This window comes from Neomonachus schauinslandi, chromosome 16, assembly GCF_002201575.2.
Source record: "Neomonachus schauinslandi chromosome 16, ASM220157v2, whole genome shotgun sequence".
NCBI lineage: Eukaryota > Metazoa > Chordata > Mammalia > Carnivora > Phocidae > Neomonachus > Neomonachus schauinslandi.
In genome coordinates this window covers 6,603,860-6,621,938 of record NC_058418.1, presented here as the reverse complement: position 1 = coordinate 6,621,938, position 18,079 = coordinate 6,603,860, and the positions used below count along the sequence as shown (strand labels likewise).

Below are 18,079 nucleotides of genomic sequence, written 5' to 3'. Positions count from 1 at the left end.
TTGATCGAGCTCCCTAGGTGGCTCTGGCACAGACAAAAGACTGAGCAGGAGACGCTGGTGGTGGTTGAAGGGAGAGTGGGTGACATTTCCCGTCCTGTATGTAGCAGGGGTTTTTGAAAACTCAGATGGCTTCAGGGACCAGGCAGGTGATGGAAATGTGTGAAGCGGACGGGTATAAGACAGTAGGGAGTGATGGGGACTGTGGCGAACTTGCAGAGTGCTTGCCCCACCTAGTGGCATTTAAATTGCAACAACAACAACAACAAAAAACACTGTGAGGACCAAACAAAATCCGCTTGTGGGTCTGATGAGGCCATCGGGCTGCCATTTTGCGACCTCTGGAAGAAGAAGACGCGGGGACAAGGACAGCCCTGAGATAGATCCACAAATCCGGGTTGGGCAGGGAGCCAGAAGGCAGGAGGACTGGGCAAGTGTGTTCTGGAAGCTGAGTATTTTTGAGGAGAGAGCAATCGTCAAATCTGCTGCAAGGAGAAGACAAAGGGAGAGCAGCCAGCGCTGTTTCCACCTGGTAGAAATAGCCCTGCAAGGAGACACAGGTTTGAGTCCAGGACAAATTGATTGAAAAGAAATGTTTCCAGTTGCTGGCTTGTCCGTCTCCAGCCAGTGAGGCCCTCTTGACCTCAGCACCCAGGTAGATGAACTGAAGGGACCAGCCTGATGAATTCACGGGTGTGTGTGCACACGAGGCGAGGCAGAAGAAAACCCAGGGTTACTAGAATGCCCAGAGAGTGAAGAAATGCCTAGACACCTAGAACTCACCTGCACTTTTCACAGTCATGGGTAAAGGCGGTCGGCTACGTGCTTAATGTGCCTCTTAGAACCAGCCAACACCAGGAACACATCTTTTGGGAAAGGTTTTCTCTGAGTGCAAGGTACTATTAAAGCTACTTGAATGGAGAAGGAAATAGTGAAAAACTTAGAACAGCAGGGGTTAAACTCTGCTGATGCATTGATTAGCTCTGTGGCTTTGGGCGGGTGCCTCTGCCTTCCTGAGCCTCAGTTTCCACCTAGGTCAAGTAGTAGCGTTCCCCGCAAGATTGAGCATGTGGCAGGTTCAGCACAGGCCTCCCCACAGGAGAGCTGCTTTTAGCCCCTGTTGTCCTCACTGTCCAAATGTACTCTTAGAAGGCAAGCGTAGTGAGCAAACCTGGTTCTAAAAGCGCACGCCAACTTGTCAGAATCACCAGAGCATCCATGAAGGTCGTAATTGGGTGAGTGACTAGTTGGAAACATTTCATTTTTGATCAATTTGCTTTCGGACCATGTATCTAGAGCTGGAAGCAAGACTAGGAAATTTGCGAGAATTCTCCCAACTGGCAAAAGTTGCAGAACATAACTGGGGAGAAAAAAGATTAGGGCAAAAGTGCTTAAACACCAACACATTCATGGTTGTGAACCTGTCTTGAGTGAGAGAAAATGCCCACCTGATACTGATAATGAAGAAAAACTGAGAAAATGAGACCTTCTAGAAGAGGTATATTTGTCTCAAGGTACACAGAACTCACATATTTTTTCCACCATCTTGAGTTTTTATTTTAAAATTAACCATAAACATGTAATGAGTTACACACATGATTACAGTTTTATAAAGATAAAAAGGCACCAAAGTGTATAGAATAAAAAGTTCCCTTTCATACCTCTTTTCTCCTCTCATCCCAAACACAACACTGAGCAAACCACTTTCTTCCCCAGAGGTAGACGTACCAGTTTGGTGCTTGGGTTTACATGCATTTGGTTGTTGAGACATTTATAGTCTCTTAAATGTTTCATATAAGTGGGGTCAGTTTATCTTGTTTTTGTTTTTGTTTTTTTTTCCACTTACGTAGTGGCCACCTGTCCATATCATTCATTGCACATGGCCCCATTAAATGGCCCCATTCCAGTTCCACACAACATCCAGTCTGTAGAAGTTGTCGGTGTGTAACAGACCCCACCAGTCAGTGACTTAAGCAGCAAGTATTTGTCGCACAATCACTCTGGGTCAGCAGTCCAGACACAACATAGCTCATGCGTCTAGCTCAAGGTCTGTCTGTGTTGCAGTCAAGCTGTGGCCAGGGCTGCAGTCTCATCTGAAGGCTCAACTGACAGAGGACCCACTTTCAAGCCCATTCATGGGCTTGCTGCCGGGTTTCAGTTCCTCACAGGTAACTGGACGCAGAGCCTCAGTTCCTTGCTTCCTTGCCCGAAGTCTCCCTCCGTTTTTGACCACGTAGGCCCCCTCATAGTGCAGCTCACAACGTGGCTGCCAACTTCCCTGGAAATGAGGGGGTAGCCAAGATGGAAGCCAGAGTCTTTTTGTAACCCAGTCACAGAAGGGATATCCCATCACTTTGGCCATATTTTGTGGATTACAACAACTCAGTCGGCCCAGCCCACACTGAAGCTGAGGAGTAATAATGGGAGTATAATACCAGGAGGAGTTGGGGTCAGGGGGGCCATGTTTGAAGCTCTTTGCCACACTGTGTGTGGCACTTGGTTAGCTGTGCAGATTTTCACTTAAAAATGCTGCAGAGAAGGAGCGTATACGTATTTTTATATATATTTTTGCTCACTTGTGCAGGCATTCCTGCGGGATCCATTCTTAAGAGCAAAATTTCAAGATTGAAGAGTGCTGATTTTGATTTATTTGACTCTTTAAAAACTGAATTTATTTTTTGTACATATAAAACCTTCATATGGTTTATACTTTAAGAGGTTCCAAAATCAACCCGATGCATAGTCTCTCCCAGCTACCTCTGGAGATCAATTGCCAATTTTCTAGTGTTTTTTTGTTTGTTTTAATTTTAAGTAGGCTCCATGCCCAACGTGGGGCTTGAACTCATGACCCTGAGATTGAGTCACGTGCTCTACCACCTGAGCCAGCCAGGCGCCTCTCAATTACCAGTTTTCTTATGTGTCCTTTCAGAGCTATGTACAAGCAGGTGGAAGCAAACAGAAACATACTCATTTTCTGGCTCTGCTATCCAGTGGCAGACTAGTTTATATTTTTAAAACAGCTTTATTGAGGTATAATTGACATACACAACCTTGCACATATGTAATATACACATGTTGATGAGTTTGGATATCTACATACACCCGTGAAATCACCCGTTCAAGCCAGGTAGACATCTGTCACTTAAAAATTTCCTTGTGTCCCTTTGGGTTTCTGTGGGGGGGGGCGGGGGGCTAAGAGCACAAACATGAGATCTACCCTCTTAAATTTCAGCTCACGGTAGAGGATTGCTAACCGTCAGCACTGCGTTATACAGCAGATCTCTACAACTTAGATTCAGCCTACTTTTTTTTTTTTTTTAAAGATTTTTTTTATTTATTTGACAGAGAGGCAGCGAGAGAGGGAACACAAGCAAGGGGAATGTGAGAGGGAGAAGCAGGCTTCCTGCGGAGCAGGGAGCCCGGTGCGGGGCTCGATCGCAGGACCCTGGGATCATGACCTGAGCCAAAGGCAGACGCTTAACGACTGAGCCACCCAGGCGCCCCTAGGTTCAGCCTACTTTACTCGGTAGATTACTCTTTTTCATCTGACAATGTATCTTGTAGTTTATACCAGGGTGAAAAGCCTTCTGTTCTTTTTCATGGCTTCAGAGTATTCCCTGGGTAAATGCCACCATTTTTTAAAGCCCTTATTATGGGTCATATAGGATGCTTCTGACCTTGGTGGGTGCCTGTTTTAAACTGAGACAGAACTGCCACATTGCCCCTTCCAAAACTATCTGATTAATCACTCATTTGTGGGTATGGATCTCCCTGCATGAGGAGAGGCGAGGCGGGACATGGTCATCTCCATGTAAGGAGGAAGACCTGTGGAGCGTTTGGAACAGTGTGCTGGGGGGCAGATGGTGGCTGAGGGACAGCTGTGAGAAGTGCTGTGGTGACAGGGATGGGAAGGTCCCATCTTGAGTTGATAGCCATGGTGTGCCTCGGGAACGAGGGACAGGAAAGTGAGGTGTTCACTCCTGATGCCCCTCGTCTTTTTCCATCATGTGGGGGGCATGGGCTTCTGCTGAGGTTAATTGGGAACCTGGGCTTGAGACCCCCTCAGCCTGTCGTTGGCTGTGACCTCAGGCTCTTGCCTCCCCGATGCTTGGTTTCCCTGTCTGTAGAATGAGGATGATAAGATTGCCATCCTCATGGCGTGAGTTTAAAAGGGAAACACTAAACGTAGTGTTCAGGAAATACCTATTATTACTGCTTTCCCAAGAATGATCTTTTTTAAAATGAAGTGATCCAGGCTGGCACCTGTTCGGACAAGGAGTCCAACCCACTCCACTGTGCGTGGCTCACGATCAACCAGGTTATTACTGAGAACCTCAAGGAACTTAATAGAATACCAGGAGGCAGCAGCAGGGGCCCGGTTGACCCCGGAGGTGGTAAATTTGCAATGCATTTGTTTGAAAAATATTGATTGGATGCCTGCGAGGAACTGGAGGAACTGGGGATGAGGCGGTGAAAAGATGGGTGTGGTCCTGCCCTCTGTAGTTGGCAGGAAGCGGCCAGGTTGCTCACCTTGCAGAAGGTTCTCTCCTATCTGTAAGGTGAGGCTCTAATAAAGTGACCTTGAAGGGCCCTGATGAGAATTTAATAACTAACCCCAGAGTCTAATGTGGGTCAGGCTGTTCCCCCTGGTGGCTGTCCTCCAATAGTAACTCAGGAGCCCCGCTGCTTTGGTTCAATAACCAGGCCCTTCCTTTTGGGGTCTTTGGTCTCCAACTGGGAACAGAACATGGGCATGGAGAGTACACACAGGCTTATATCTGCCTGGGACCAGAAGCGATGGTCCTGACATCATGTTGCTCATGCTTATGCTACCACGGGTGAGAACGAAATCATCCCAATCTCCTCCGGGGGAAGCTGGGACAGGTGGTTTTCTGGTGTGCCCTGGAACGGGAAATGGGGTGTTTAACACGTCACACCACTTCTGTAGAGGCGTGGAAGGCGTTCTCAGGGGGATGTGCACTCGGACCTAGAGTGCTCTGTGCTGGGCTTTTGGGACATCGCTGTGAATAAGCTAGACATGGTCCTTGTCCTTACAAAGCTCCCAGGCTAATGTGGGGGCCACAGATAAGTACAAATCATGATGAGAAAGTTTAAGGAAGAATATATAGAGCCTGAAGAGCACGTGTCAGGCAGACTTTTTCTTTTTTAAAAAAGATTTATTTAATTTTATTTCGGGGGGAGGGGAGAGAACTAGCATGGTGGGGGAGGGGCAGAGGGAGAGGGAGAAGCAGGCTCCCCGCTGAGCAGGGAGCCTGACATGGGGCTTGATCCCAGGACCCTGAGATCATGACCTGAGATGAAGACAGACACTTAACTGACTGAGCCACCCAGGCACCCCCAGACCGGTTTTTAAAAAAACATTATTTTGTAATTGCAAAACCAAAAAACAATCTTCAGGACAGAGATCTCTTTACTCCCATTTTGTTGTGTGAAGCATTTTTATTTGTCCGTGTTGCCTTTGTGTTCTTGTCTGTGTCACATACACATCCACCCCATAGGTACTCCCAATTTGCCCTTTTAGTAAACTCAGTCAGGTTGGTTAAGTGGGGTTATTTGAAAAGGACATTTATATGTCAGGATGGGCTGGGCTGGGCTGCAAAAACAACTTCCAAATTGCAGTGACTTGAAGTAGCAAAGGTGGGTTTTCTCCCTCCTGCTACATAGAGGGTTGCCTTGGAGCCGCTGCTGATAGATCTTGAATATTGCCAGAAGCATGGGAAAGGCGTAGGGAGCTCTGGGCTTGCGCTAGTAATTAAATGCTCCAGACCGGATTCACATATGTCATTTTGCTCGTATCTCACTGGCCAGAATTCATCACATGGCCCCACTGGACCATAATGGGATCAGGAAGTGCAATCCTTTTCATTGCTGGGCAAAGTGGAGTTCGAAATATATGGCAGATAGCACTAATGAGCATCTGAACACTTTAAATGTTTTGTTTTAGCCAAGCACTTTTTTTTTTTTAATATTTTATTTATTTGACAAAGAGAGACAGCGAGAGAGGGAACACAAGCAGGGGGAGTGGGAGAGGGAGAAGCAGGCTTCCCGCCGAGCAGGGAGACAGATGTGGGGCTCGATGTGGGGCTCGATCCCAGGACCCTGAGATCATGACCTGAGCCGAAGGCAGATGCTTAATGACTGAGCCACCCAGGCGCCCCTAACCAAGAACACTTAAACAGACATTCTTCTCTTTGTGTAGGACCAAGACCTTTTTTTTAAGTATTGGTCTCCCATTTATCATACAACATCATAATCTTGTAAAAACTACATCCACAAAGCACAAGTCATTTATAATTGCCAGTGTTTTGTCCTTTTTTTTTTTTTTTTAAGATTTATTAATTGGTGCGCCTGGGTGGCTCAGTCGTTTAAGCAGCCCAACTTGAATTTTGCTCAGGTCATGATCTCATGGGTCATGGGATCGAACCCTGTGTCAGGTCTGAGCACAGCAGGGAGTCTGCTTGAGATTTTCTCTCTCTCCCCCTGCCCCTCCCCCGACTTGTTCTCACAAATTCTCAACCTCTCTCTAAAGTCAATAAATCCTGCTGGAAGCGGAGGAGGGGCAGAGGGAGAGGGAGAGAGACAATCTCAAGCCAACTCCCCAATGAGCTCAGAACCCGACTCGGGGCTCGATCCCATGACCCATGAGATCATGACCTGAGTCTAAATCAAGAGTCAGATGCTCAACCAACTGAGCCACCAAGGCGCTGCTGTTTTGTCTTTTTTTTTTTTTTTTTTAAGCAACTCACTTTTATTTCTCCAATGCGGGCAACGTGCTCTCCATATAAACAATTCTCTTGCATTAATATTTTATTGGTTTGATAGGATTAAGTTATTAACTTAAGAGCAACTGGCATAAACAGGTTTGGTAGCAGACCGCTACTTTGCAGGAAGCGTACAGCATCCCAGATGGGAGCAGAATTGCTTAGTCATACCAGCCTGCTAGCCTGGACGGCAGGTTTCACAGATGAAATGGGCAGCTGTCTTTCAGACTGGCACATGGGGTAAGCCAACTGGCTTCAGAGGGCTGTACTGTAATACGACTTAGAATTTCGGCCTACGTTTTTATTTCACATCCTGGGCTGTTTTCATTTTGCTCCCGCTGGAGTGTATCCTCGCACAACTTTCTCTCTGCTTATACAATGCAGGGAATTCGTGCCCACACATGTGTCCTGATGGGAGCTGAAGGATGATGGAGAGCAGGAAGGATGTGGAAGAGATCAGTCTGGATAGAACAGCAGGGGTCCACCATGCGGGCATTAGAGGAAGTTTGTGTTGAATTCTAGGGGGACTGGGAAGCCACTAGAGTGTTTTGATTCGCAAAGGGAGAGACATGGCAGCAAGAGTTAGGAGGGTGTTAACTATGCAAGAGATTGTGAAGTCTTAGACCAAGGAGAATGGTGAGAAATGAGGATTTAGGGAGATTAAAGAGGCTTCTGTCCCTGTGGTTCTGTCTCCTTCCTGCTGCCAGTGGTCGGTTGTCCTGACGTGGGTGGTTGTCAGGGGTCTGGAGGTAACCGTTGATATCTAACTTATGGTCTGGGTCCAGAGAGCACAGACTCCATTTGGTCACAATCCAAGTCAGATTTGGAACTCAGGGCTGCGCAGGTGGCTTCGTGGGTGGGGGGAAATATATCCTGGCTCAGGGCTTCTCCTGTTTCACGGGCCACCCTTCTGTCTCATTAGCTGGTTGCTCCTCAGGACTCTCACTTCTAAAGTGATGGAGTGTCCTGGACCCTATCTACACACATGCTCTTTGTGATCTCAGTGTCTCATTGATTTGAGCACGGAAGACTCCTGAAGTTCTATCTCCAGACTCCCCTGTCCACATTGCTTAGTCGACATCTCAAAATTAACACATCACACACGGAAGCAGGGATTTCCGCCTGCCCCCAGAGTTGGCTCCCTTTCACTAAGCAGCATCCCTGTACAGGCAGACACCTTGGCCTCATCCTTCCCTCCTCTTTCTCTCACTCTCTACACAAGTCCTTTGGGCTCCAGCTTGAAATGAATTGTGTAAACGACTACCTCCACTGTGGCCGCCCTGCCTGCGTCCATCCCATCTGTGCCTCCTGTCTGGATTATTAGCACAGTCTTCTCTCTGCCCTTCTGCCTTCATTGCTCCCCTTCCATCTTATTTTCAACACGGCAGCCAGGGGAATCCTTCAAAAAAGATTTAAATATTTCAAAGGTCATTTTTCAGTAGGCAACATTTGCATATGGTGAGAATTCCAAATAGTCCAAGAGAGTAAACTGACTCTCCCTTCTACCCCGGTGGCCCCATTCCCTCAGTCTGCTGCCTTCTCTCCTCAGAGGCGACTCTGGGTCCCACCTGTTCCAACAGACTTGTAGAGATACTGTGTGCACGTTTCTATGCATTCTATGAACGATCTGTTAAAAAATAAGTGAGTCTATGTCACCCCCTTGTTGAAAACCTTCCAGTGGTTCCCCAGCAAAGTGAGATTAAAATTCAAATTCCATCCCAAGGCCACAGGACTCTGCTTGTGGACCCCAGCATCTCCCCATTTCCACTGCTCTCCTCCACCCTCAATCCGCTCCAGCTACGCGCACTTCCCTTACTCTCCTTCCACTCTCAGGATTTGTGCCCTTGCTGTTCCCTCATCTTAGGACTCTTCCGGCCCAAATAGAATGACCCAAATAAAGGTCACTTCCTTGACTCCTCATGGTCACCATGCCCTTGTCCTGTGCATTTGCACTATTTGTAACACTTATCCCAAATTGATTGTCATCTCCAGTGGATCTTGGTCTCTGTGAGGGACCCAGTCTGTTTTGGTCATCACAGTACTCACTGCCCGCGCATACTGGAAATAGTAGTAACTCATAATGATTTTTAAGTTTTTTTTTTTTTAAGATTTTATTTATTTTTTAGAGAGTGAGCGAGAGAGAAACAGCATGAGAGGGGAGAGGGTCAGAGGGAGAAGCAGGCTCCCCGCTGAGCGGAGAGCCCGATGTGGGACTCGATCCCAGGACCCTGGGATCATGACCTGAGCCGAAGGCAGACGCTTAACCATCTGAGCCACCCAGGCGCCCACTCATAATGATTTTTAAAAAGGTTTTATTTTAATCACCTGGTGTTCATCACAATGACTTTTTTTTTTTTAAGAAAAAGAAAAGTTAACATTTAAGTCGTTACCATGCTGAGTACCGATCCTACTACTTTAACTCATTTAATCCTTATAACCTCTTTACGGGTACCCATTATCCACGATTCAGAAACAGGCAAATTTAAGCAAGAAATGTTACACAACTTCTAGTAAGTGAATACGCAGCCATGCAATAGGTGAGTGAATGAGTGAATCAATGAACGGCCCTGAGAGGCGGGCGGCTTAGCCGGAGGAGGTACCTAGGGCGGTGGGCGGAGCCTAGGGTGCGGGGGCCAATGGGCACGCAGCAGTGACTGGCGGCCTCTCTTGGGATCCCTGGCCCCGCCCAGGCCACGCGGCGGCCGCTGGGACTTGTAGTCTCCGGCCCACCTAGCCACGTCACTGCCTTCAAACATTAAGTCCTTCCCTGGTGCAAGGTATGATCTGTATCCCCAAACTTCTAGGTAGGTTCCTTTACCCCCAGGCCCACTATTCTTTTTTTTTTTTTTTAAAGATTTTATTCATTTATTTGACAGAGAGAGAACAAGTAGGCAGAGAGGCAGGCAGAGGGAGAGGGAGAGGGAGAAGCAGGCCTCCCGCCGAGCGGGGAGCCTGATGCGGGGCTCGATCCCAGGACCCCGGGATCATGACCTGAGTCGAAGGCAGCGGCTTAACCGACTGAGCCACCAGGCGCTCCTCCACTATTCTTTATTCCTCCTCTTCCTGAGGTGTGTTGGCGTAGTCTCCCGGCTCCGCGGGTCCGGGACTCAGGGTAGGTAGGGTCTCTTGGTATCCTGTCCCCCAGTCCGTAGCCAACTTGGTATCGCCTCCTACGTTCATCAATCCCCCCCGCACTCTTCGGTGTGGCCGCTCCCGCCACACCCCCCTGAAGCTGTTGCTCGCACGTCCTCTCAGTTCCTCCCCCTGTAGCTCGAGCCGCCCAGAGTATCTTCCAATGGCCGTGTTCCCCGCCCCACACACCCTCTCCGTTTCCTGAGGCTCCCCGGCCCTATTTTGGTACAGCCCGGCCACGCCCCCTCGCGGACGCTCTTGGTACGCGCCGCGCTCCCCCGCTCGCCGTAGTGGTTTGGCCGCGGCGACCCCTCTCCGGCGGCGCGTCCCTCGCGCGTGGTACAGCCCAGCCCGTCTCCCCCGAAGCCGCGCGCCCGCGCCCCTCAGTCGGTGGAGCCCGCAGCCCCCCGTGCGGCCCGTGGCAACCCCCAGCCCACTCGGCCCGCGCCCGCCATGGTCCGTCCGCGCCGCGCTCCGCACCGCTCCGGCGCTGGGGGCCCCCTCGGGGGTCGCGGTCGCCCCCCGCGGCCCCTCACGGTACGCGCCGCCCGCTCGCGCTCCTGGCCGGCCAGCCCCCGCGGCCCGCAGCCGCCGCGGATCCGGGCCCGCTCGGCCCCTCCCATGGTGAGCCCCCCGCCTTTTTTCCAGAGCCTTCCACGGCCCCGCCCCCGCCGGCCCCTCCCCCGGGCTCGGGTCTTTGTCCACGGCCCCCTCCTCTCTGGGGTCTCCGTCTGGAGCCGGGTTCCCCTGTGGAGACCCCCCGGGTGGTATGCGCCGGGCTCTCCCCTTTGTTGCGCGTTTGGGCTGGGGTGGCGGGGGTGGGGTACGGGGGCGGGGAGGGCTCAAATTACTGCTGACTCCGCGTCCCGATTTGAACGCGGGGTGGGGGGCGGGCGGGCGCTGTGCACGCTTGTTTTTCCAATTGGAAAGTTGGGTCTCTCTTCGGGCAGGAAATCTGGAAATGGGGGAGGGGGCTGAGGGGCCGCGGCGAGAGGGGCCCGCGTCTTTGCACTCGCGTGCTCAGGTGTTGCTCCTGGGGGTGTTCTTCTCCGGGCCCGCCCAGATGTGGGATGCACTTACGGAGTGCAACAGGCCCAAACGTAAACATCTGGCTTTGCAGGTACATTAACTACACACACTTCCCCGGATTCAAAATAGGCACGCAAAAATGTTCAGGCGTACCTAGAATAGTAAAACTGCACATCCTGACGTTTCACGCTTGCCCAGATGTGCGTTTTGCCCTAGGCTGGCTCTGGAGTTCGCTTCTTTCGTACACTGCCCCGTCCTGTGCATGGCATGCAGCTGGGGCAGCCCCACACAAGCCTTAGACAGGCTTCCTCGGATCTTAAACTTAGATACCAAGTCTCTAAAGACCTCCCAAAACTTACACATACCCCTTTGCTCCACTGGCTCACCCCTCTAGTTCAGCAGTCACATGTAGTTCAGAAGCGTTTCCTGGGTCTTTAAACGTGCATCCTAAGGAAACAGGCTTCCCTGTGTAGTAAACAGTTCACATGTCAGAGGCACAGCCAAATTTTGCACACACTTGCCCAGCTGGGAGATTTCCTTTAGGATTGCCCTTAAGCCTAGTCCCTCACCGCAGTCCTCCACTTTGATGTGCCCGCCTTGTTGTTGCAGGTAGACCTGAGCTTTTAGATAAGCGTTACTGGTCTTTACATTTTAGACCGAAACATTTTTCAGGTCCTGCATGGTCAGCTTGCCCTCCCAGACAAAGCAGTCTTTAAAACACATGTGCCTGCAGTTTACGTTGTGCTGGATCCTTAAGCGCATTCACCGGGATCTGTAAAGGCCCTTCAGCTGTGTGCTCTAAGTACCTCTTCTCAGATGTTCTATGCCCCACCTGTGGCACCTACAAACCCAGGGCTTCAACGCCCATCCTGCATCTCAGACACAGTCTGGCCCTGAACGCCTACCAACACGTTCCTACAGCAAGATGCTCTCTGGTTTTCTTCCTGATACCATTGCCCAAATTCCAGAATCACCTGCCCAGATGGAGAACGTCCTGGTTCGGTTTTTTTGTTTTTTTGGGTTTTTTTACTTTCTAAGCCCTCACAAAATATAACTTCTCTTGCCTGTCGTTCTGGGACAGAAGACATCTGTGTGCTTTATAGGAAATGCAGAGGATATCCGTTAGTAGTAAGATGAAAAGTAACAACTGTTACAGTTTCTTTTGCTGCTTGGAAGCATTTAGGAGTGAGGTTTTCAGGGGTTTCTTGGTGCCAGCTTGTTCCAAAGCCCTCCCTTGTTTGCTTTGAGATGTTTTTTGTTTTTGTTTTTTTTTTTAAAGATAGCTGTTAGAGTGCCCTGTGAAGAGTAGAATGTGGAGCTTTCCTTGGCTTTATTGCTGGAACGTTCTGGTGTTCTGCAAACGCTCTCAAGATGTTGTTTTGAGATCCCTCCAGGTGTTACACTCCCTGTTCCAAAAGTCTCCCTGCCTCCCTGGATGGTTCTGTTTGCTTCGCTTTACCTTCTCCACCCCGAGGTCACCCTGGTGTGGTTGCAACATGAGGTCTGCAAGGGCAGGAGGGCCTGTGACCACCTGGAAGGGTTGGAGGGAGCTAGAGGGGGAGGGTCCAGACTTCCTCTTGAGGGCCATGCGGAGCTTTAGAAGAATTTTGAGCATGCGCGTGTTGGGGCAAACCAGTGTGCCAGGCAGCCAGTCACGGTCTGGGCTGGCCTGTGCCTTGTGGGAGCTTCGAGGAGGCCCTGGGCCCCCAGAGAGCTGGTTTCTGAGTTGGGTCGGGACAGAGGGACCAAGAATTGCTCAGGTCAGGGGCGTGAGTGGATGGCATCTCCTGAAGGGGGGTGGGATGGCATTCCAGGCCGAGAGCGCAGCTGGAGCAAGGTCTGGAGGGTGATGGGGACCAGTGTTGAAGTGACAAGTGGGATCTGGGGGGCTCGGGTTCTGGAGTAGTGCCAGGAAAAGGACGTGGAGGTCAGCTACTTGAGGTCTTAGCCCCTGGGACAGGGGGTCTGGATGTGGTCCCAGGAGTTTCTGAGCAGGGGATTTGAGTCCAAACGTTGGAATGTATGTTGGGAGGGGACAGCCTGCCCTTGCGGGTCTCTCAGCCTCAGTTTCCCCGCTCCCCTCTGCTACAGCAAGGTGCTCGGGTCTTTGGCGCCTTGGGTCCCATCGGGCCCTCCTCGCCTGGGCTCGCCCTCGGGGGCCTGGCTGTAGGCGAGCACCGGCTCAGCAACAAGCTGCTGGCCTGGAGTGGCGTCCTTGAGTGGCAGGAGGTGAGCCGTGGCCAGTCCCCTTGTGAGTCCCCGTGGGGGCTGGGGGCTGGCCCTGCGGGTGGGGCAGGCCAGGGCATCTCAGTTGTGTCCAGTGACCCCTCCCGCTCCCGCGACAGAAGCGCAGACCCTACTCCGACTCCACGGCGAAGCTGAAGCGGGCCCTCCCCTGCCAGGCCTACGTGAACCAGGGCGAGAACCTGTGAGTAGCGGTGGGCGCGTGGGGGGTGGGCGCGTGGGGGACGGCGGGGCCTCCCCTGACCTCCGCCGCCTGCAGGGAGACCGACCAGTGGCCCCAGAAGCTGATCATGCAGCTCATCCCGCAGCAGCTGCTGGTAAGACCCGCCTCCGGCCCCCCGCGGCCCGCTCCCCGCAGCCCCCTGCCCCCTGGCAGTGACCCAGAGGCCCCGTTGTTGCCCGCAGACCACCCTGGGCCCCCTGTTCCGCAACTCCCAGCTGGCTCAGTTCCACTTCACCAACAGAGACTGCGACTCTCTCAAGGGGCTCTGCCGCGTGATGGGCAACGGCTTCGTGAGTACAGCGGGGGGGGGGGGGGGGCCCCACGCCCACGGGGGGGCGGGGGCCGGGGGGCCCCTCCCCCCGGGGGGCGCGGGGGGGGGGGGGCAGCGGGGGGGGGGGGAGGGGGGGGGGGGGGGGGGGTGCCCAAGCACAGCGGGAGGCAGGGGCCCCAGGGGCACTTTTTCTCTGTGGCCTCGGTGAGTGAGGGTCTCCGGTAGAGCAGGGCCTACAGGAGCGCCCCTGCCTCCGGCTCCTGGAGCTCGGCCAGCGCTCGTCGGGGATGCGAGTGAGTAGAGGGCCCCGCTGGGTCTCGGGGGACCCAGGAGCCTGTTGGGGACGCAGCACGTGACAGGGACCTACTGACGGAAGGCGGCGGGAATACTCTGTGATGCTCTGTGCTGGGGCCCTCTCCTCCTCTGGCAAGTGGGGCTGACAGCGGGACTCAGTCCCTCGGGCTGTTAGAAGTTTGCGGAAGGTGCTCGCGGCAGCGATTCGCACGTGTGGCAAACGTCCCGTAGCCACGGGCTGGGGCGGCTGTGGGGCTGGGCAGCCGGGAAGCGAATCTCCGCGTGGTCTCTGCGGCCCCCACGGTCTGGGCCTCCTCTGGACTCTGGTTTCAGCATAGGAGTCTGGCTGTGGAAGGGGACAGGGGCCAGCACAGGGGGGACATGCGATGAGAGCAGGTTGTCTGCCCAGGACACCACGGGACTCAGCTCTGGGGTCCCCTCTAGTCCCTGGTCCCTTTTGGGACCAGCACCCGCTTCCCTCTTCCATCCTCCTGTCTCCAGGTGCTGGGTGGGCCATGACCTGCAGTGTCCAGGCAGGTTCCCGTCCCGTTGGGCTGGACAGACCAGGGGTTGTCTGGTGCGGGGGCTCTTGCCCGACAGGGCCCTCAGGCTGTAGGGAAGGCCGATGTCTGCCCGCTTCCTGTGCCGCTTGGCACGTCTCACTGCTGGTCCTACTCGTAGCTCTGGGAGGACTGGCTGCACACGGGTCCAGGAAGGTGGGGGACAAGCTCCCTGAGCAAGTGGCCCCTGGGTGACGAGATGGCAGGCCGGTAGCCTGGGCATTCTCCGAAGTGCACGCCCCTTCGTCCCAACAGCCCTGACGGAGGGCTCTGTCAGACTCCTGGTTTCCCAAGTCCCACCGAGGAGGCACTAGGATCTCACGTGACAGACGTTTATGTGGCGCTGACTGTGGAGGTTACTATGAGGCCATTTTACAGACGGGAAAACTGAGGCCCAGGAACATGAGGCGACTGGCGTCAGGTCACACAGCTGGGAGGAAACAGAGCTGGGTTTGCGCCCAGGGCTTCCCTGGAGGCTGTTCTGGCCCGGTTAGCAAAGGCAGGTCCTGCTCTAAGGGACGGGACTGGCCTCAAGGGGGACGTGGGTGGGAGAAGGCGCCCTCACAGGATCCTCACACCTCAGAGGTGACCCCAGACTCACGCTCAGAGGGGTGTCTGGCCCCTTGACAATGCGCTGGGGTCCCTGACGTCCTGTTCCCCTCCCCCAGGCGGGGTGTATGCTCTTCCCCCACATCTCCCCCTGCGAGGTGCGGGTGCTCATGCTCCTGTACTCGTCCAAGAAGAAGATCTTCATGGGCCTCATCCCCTACGACCAGAGCGGCTTCGTCAACGCCATCCGGCAGGTCATCACCACGCGCAAACAGGTGGGCTGGCAGCGGCCAGGCCAGGCCTTGGGTCCCCGGGCAGCGGGCATGTCAGTGAGGCTTGGAAGAGCACAGGGCATCATGGAGGGCGGTTCCCGCCAGGAGGGACGCCCATGTGGAGCGGGGCAGGGACATGGCTAGGCAGGCTTGTGGGGAGCGCTGCGTGTGGCTGGAAGGCTCTGGAGGGTGATGGCGTGTCCTAGCTCACCTGACCTACGAGTTACTTGTGAATACTATCTCCCTTCCCCCTAGTGTCCCTGTTTGTGCAACAAACTGTAGGGCTGTCCGGTTCTTAAGAGGCAGACCCTGTGGGGTTGCTGCCCCAGGTTGAGCATCTGAGACTTGTTCCAGGGCATTCGGGAGCCATGGGAGGTCTGTGAACAGGTGAAGGGTAGGACCAGCATTGGGGCGTCCTCTGGGGCAGTGGACAGACTGGAGGCTGAGGAGCCAGAAAGGAGGCTGGGGCGAGGGTCTTTAAGGCGGGGCTGAGGTTTCCCAGAAACCTCCTCTGGGGCGCTTGCAGGCACCAGCCCCCCTTTCCTGCTTCCGCAGGCAGTGGGCCCTGGTGGTGTCGCAGGCCCAGTTCAGATCGTCAACAACAAGTTCCTGGCGTGGAGCGGCGTCATGGAGTGGCAAGAGGTGAGTCCTGGGGGGACCTGGGTGACCTTGAGACCAGCACATCCTCACTGACTGGGGTGCCTCCCCACTCCTGATGTCATCCTCTTCCTCTCCCCAAAAGCCCAGGCCTGAGCCCAACAGTCGGTCCAAGAGGTGGTTGCCTTCGCACGTCTACGTGAACCAAGGGGAGATCCTGTGAGTATGGGGCAGGGAGAGGCGGGGGCAGAGGCAGGGTCCCGGTGAGACCCGGCTTCCTGACCCTCATCCCCTCGTGCCCCACAGGAGGACTGAGCAGTGGCCGAGGAAGCTGTACATGCAGCTCATCCCACAGCAGCTGCTGGTGAGTGTGACGGGGGTCCTGGGCCTGCCACACCTGTGCCACGGCCACGTAGACCTTGGGGCCATGGGCTGCTGGATAGAGACCGTTCTGGATCAAGAGACGGCATGTGCAAGGGCCCTGTGGCCGGTGGCTGGCCTGTGTGACAAGTGCAGGCAGGCAGGTGTGGAGAGCAGCTCCCGGGGGGTGGGGCACCCCCCACAGGACCTGTCCGAGGTCGTAAGTAGGTGCCACCATGGTGTGGGGACCGCACGGAGGCAGGGTTTGTGCGTCATGGAGCTGCCCCGGCTTTCCCACAGACCACCCTGGTGCCGCTGTTCCGGAACTCTCGCCTGGTGCAGTTCCACTTCACCAAGGACTTGGAGACGCTGAAGAGCCTCTGCCGGATCATGGACAATGGCTTCGTGAGTGGGGCGTGGGCTGCTGGGCGGGCTGTAGGAACTAGGAGGTGAGGGACAGCGACCGTTTCTCCGCACCAGCCGGGGGAACGCCGTGGTGGCCCCGGTGACTGCAGGTTGGCCTTGTGCTTGGACGCCTGCTGGCTCCCAGTCCACGGACTCCGCTGGGGATCTGCTGTCGTGATCGCATTTTACAGATGGGGAAACCGAGGCCCAGAGGCAGGCCCAGGGTTAACTCAGAGCCTGGAGGGGCTGATGCCACGGAGCGCGGACCCGCTGCTCCCAGGTCCTGCCGCCTTCCGCTCTCCTTGGGGACGGGGCGCTGCTGTCCCTGCCGGTGTTCCGGCGAAAGCCTGAGGCTCCCGCAGGCCCCTTGCCAGGCAGGGAGGTCTGTCTGCTTCCTGCCGGAGCTCTCAGAGCGCTGAATTATGTTCCAGTGGGTCTTGGCCTCAGTTTCTCCATCTGCGAGGTGAAGCAGGTTGTCCTCCAGGGCTCGTGGAAGCGCAGCTGTCGCTGCACCAGGCCAGTGTCCGTGCCGCGGCTGGTCCAGGCACAGCCATGTGTGCGTGTGCCTTGAGGGGAAGGCTGTGTGTTGGGCATTAGAATTCTGCCTTTGTGCAGGGGACCCTGCAGGCGCCCCGCACCCCCCCCCCTCCCCCGCCCGGCTCTGGGCTCTGCTGCGGGCGCACTCGGGCAGGGCTTCCGCCAGGCCCCGGGGCTGCGCGTGGGGGGGCCTGTGCGGCTCGCGCGGCCCGCTCCTGGGTGCCTCCGTGCAGCGGCCCGCGTGCGGGAGCCCATGTGGCTCCGGGTGGGAGCGTCCGCGGCCCCGCCAGGCGCCGACCCCCCGCTCCGCGCCCGCCAGGCCGGCTGCGTGCACTTTTCCTACAAGGCGTCGTGCGAGGTGCGGGTGCTCATGCTCCTGTACTCGTCCGAGAAGAAGATCTTCATCGGCCTCATCCCCCACGACCAGAGCAATTTCGTCAATGGCATCCGGCGTGTCATTGCCAACCAGCAGCAGGTCCTGCAGCGGAACCTGGAGCAGGAACAGCAGCAGCGGGGGGTGAGGCGGTGGGCGGGGCTCCCCTCACCCCTGCCCCCGCCCCCGGCCCATCCCCCTGCTGACGCCGCCTCCCCGCCTTCCTCCCCCACAGATGGGGGGGTAGTGGCCGCCCGCAGGCTGGGCCCCTCCAGGAGTCACAGACGAGGCCCCTGCCAAAACTGGTGAGTGGCTCGGGTTGGGGGGGAGGGCGGCTCAGATGTGTCTGGGGTTTCGGAAGGGAGAGTGTGACCCTGGCCTTGAGATGAGAGCGGAGAGGCATGCCGTTCCTGCTGGTCCCAGGAGGTGCCGGAGCTGCGGTGTCCGGGGGGGG

The 18,079-nt window shown here is 54.9% G+C and overlaps 1 protein-coding gene across 2 annotated transcripts; it reads left to right on the top strand.

The window, feature by feature from the left end:
- The first annotated feature begins 10,290 nt into the window (after positions 1-10,290).
- Positions 10,291-17,922, top strand: PTOV1 (PTOV1 extended AT-hook containing adaptor protein). Of its 2 annotated transcripts, none has more exons than XM_021681378.2 (12): positions 10,291-10,535; positions 13,032-13,169; positions 13,286-13,368; positions 13,444-13,501; positions 13,590-13,697; positions 15,201-15,356; positions 15,909-15,995; positions 16,096-16,169; positions 16,257-16,314; positions 16,611-16,715; positions 17,572-17,769; positions 17,861-17,922. In XM_021681378.2, exons 1-12 carry the CDS (start codon positions 10,365-10,367, stop codon positions 17,870-17,872), a joined length of 1,248 nt encoding a protein of 415 aa, XP_021537053.1. In that variant the 5' UTR covers positions 10,291-10,364; the 3' UTR covers positions 17,873-17,922. The 2 variants fall into 2 exon arrangements, with proteins under 2 accessions (XP_021537053.1, XP_021537054.1); XM_021681379.2 differs by having other exon boundaries at positions 10,312-10,535; positions 17,599-17,769.
- The last annotated feature ends 157 nt before the right edge of the window (positions 17,923-18,079 follow it).

What these genes read in the sequence shown, in the direction of transcription:
- PTOV1 (XM_021681378.2), top strand. Translation starts at nt 10,365, where the DNA reads ATGGTCCGTCCGCGCCGCGCTCCGCACCGCTCCGGCGCTGGGGGCCCC. An exon ending in GCGTGATGGGCAACGGCTTC is followed by an intron (nt 13,698 to 15,200) that starts GTGAGTACAGCG and finishes CCCCTCCCCCAG; the next exon opens with GCGGGGTGTATGCTCTTCCC. An exon ending in GGATCATGGACAATGGCTTC is followed by an intron (nt 16,716 to 17,571) that starts GTGAGTGGGGCG and finishes CGCGCCCGCCAG; the next exon opens with GCCGGCTGCGTGCACTTTTC.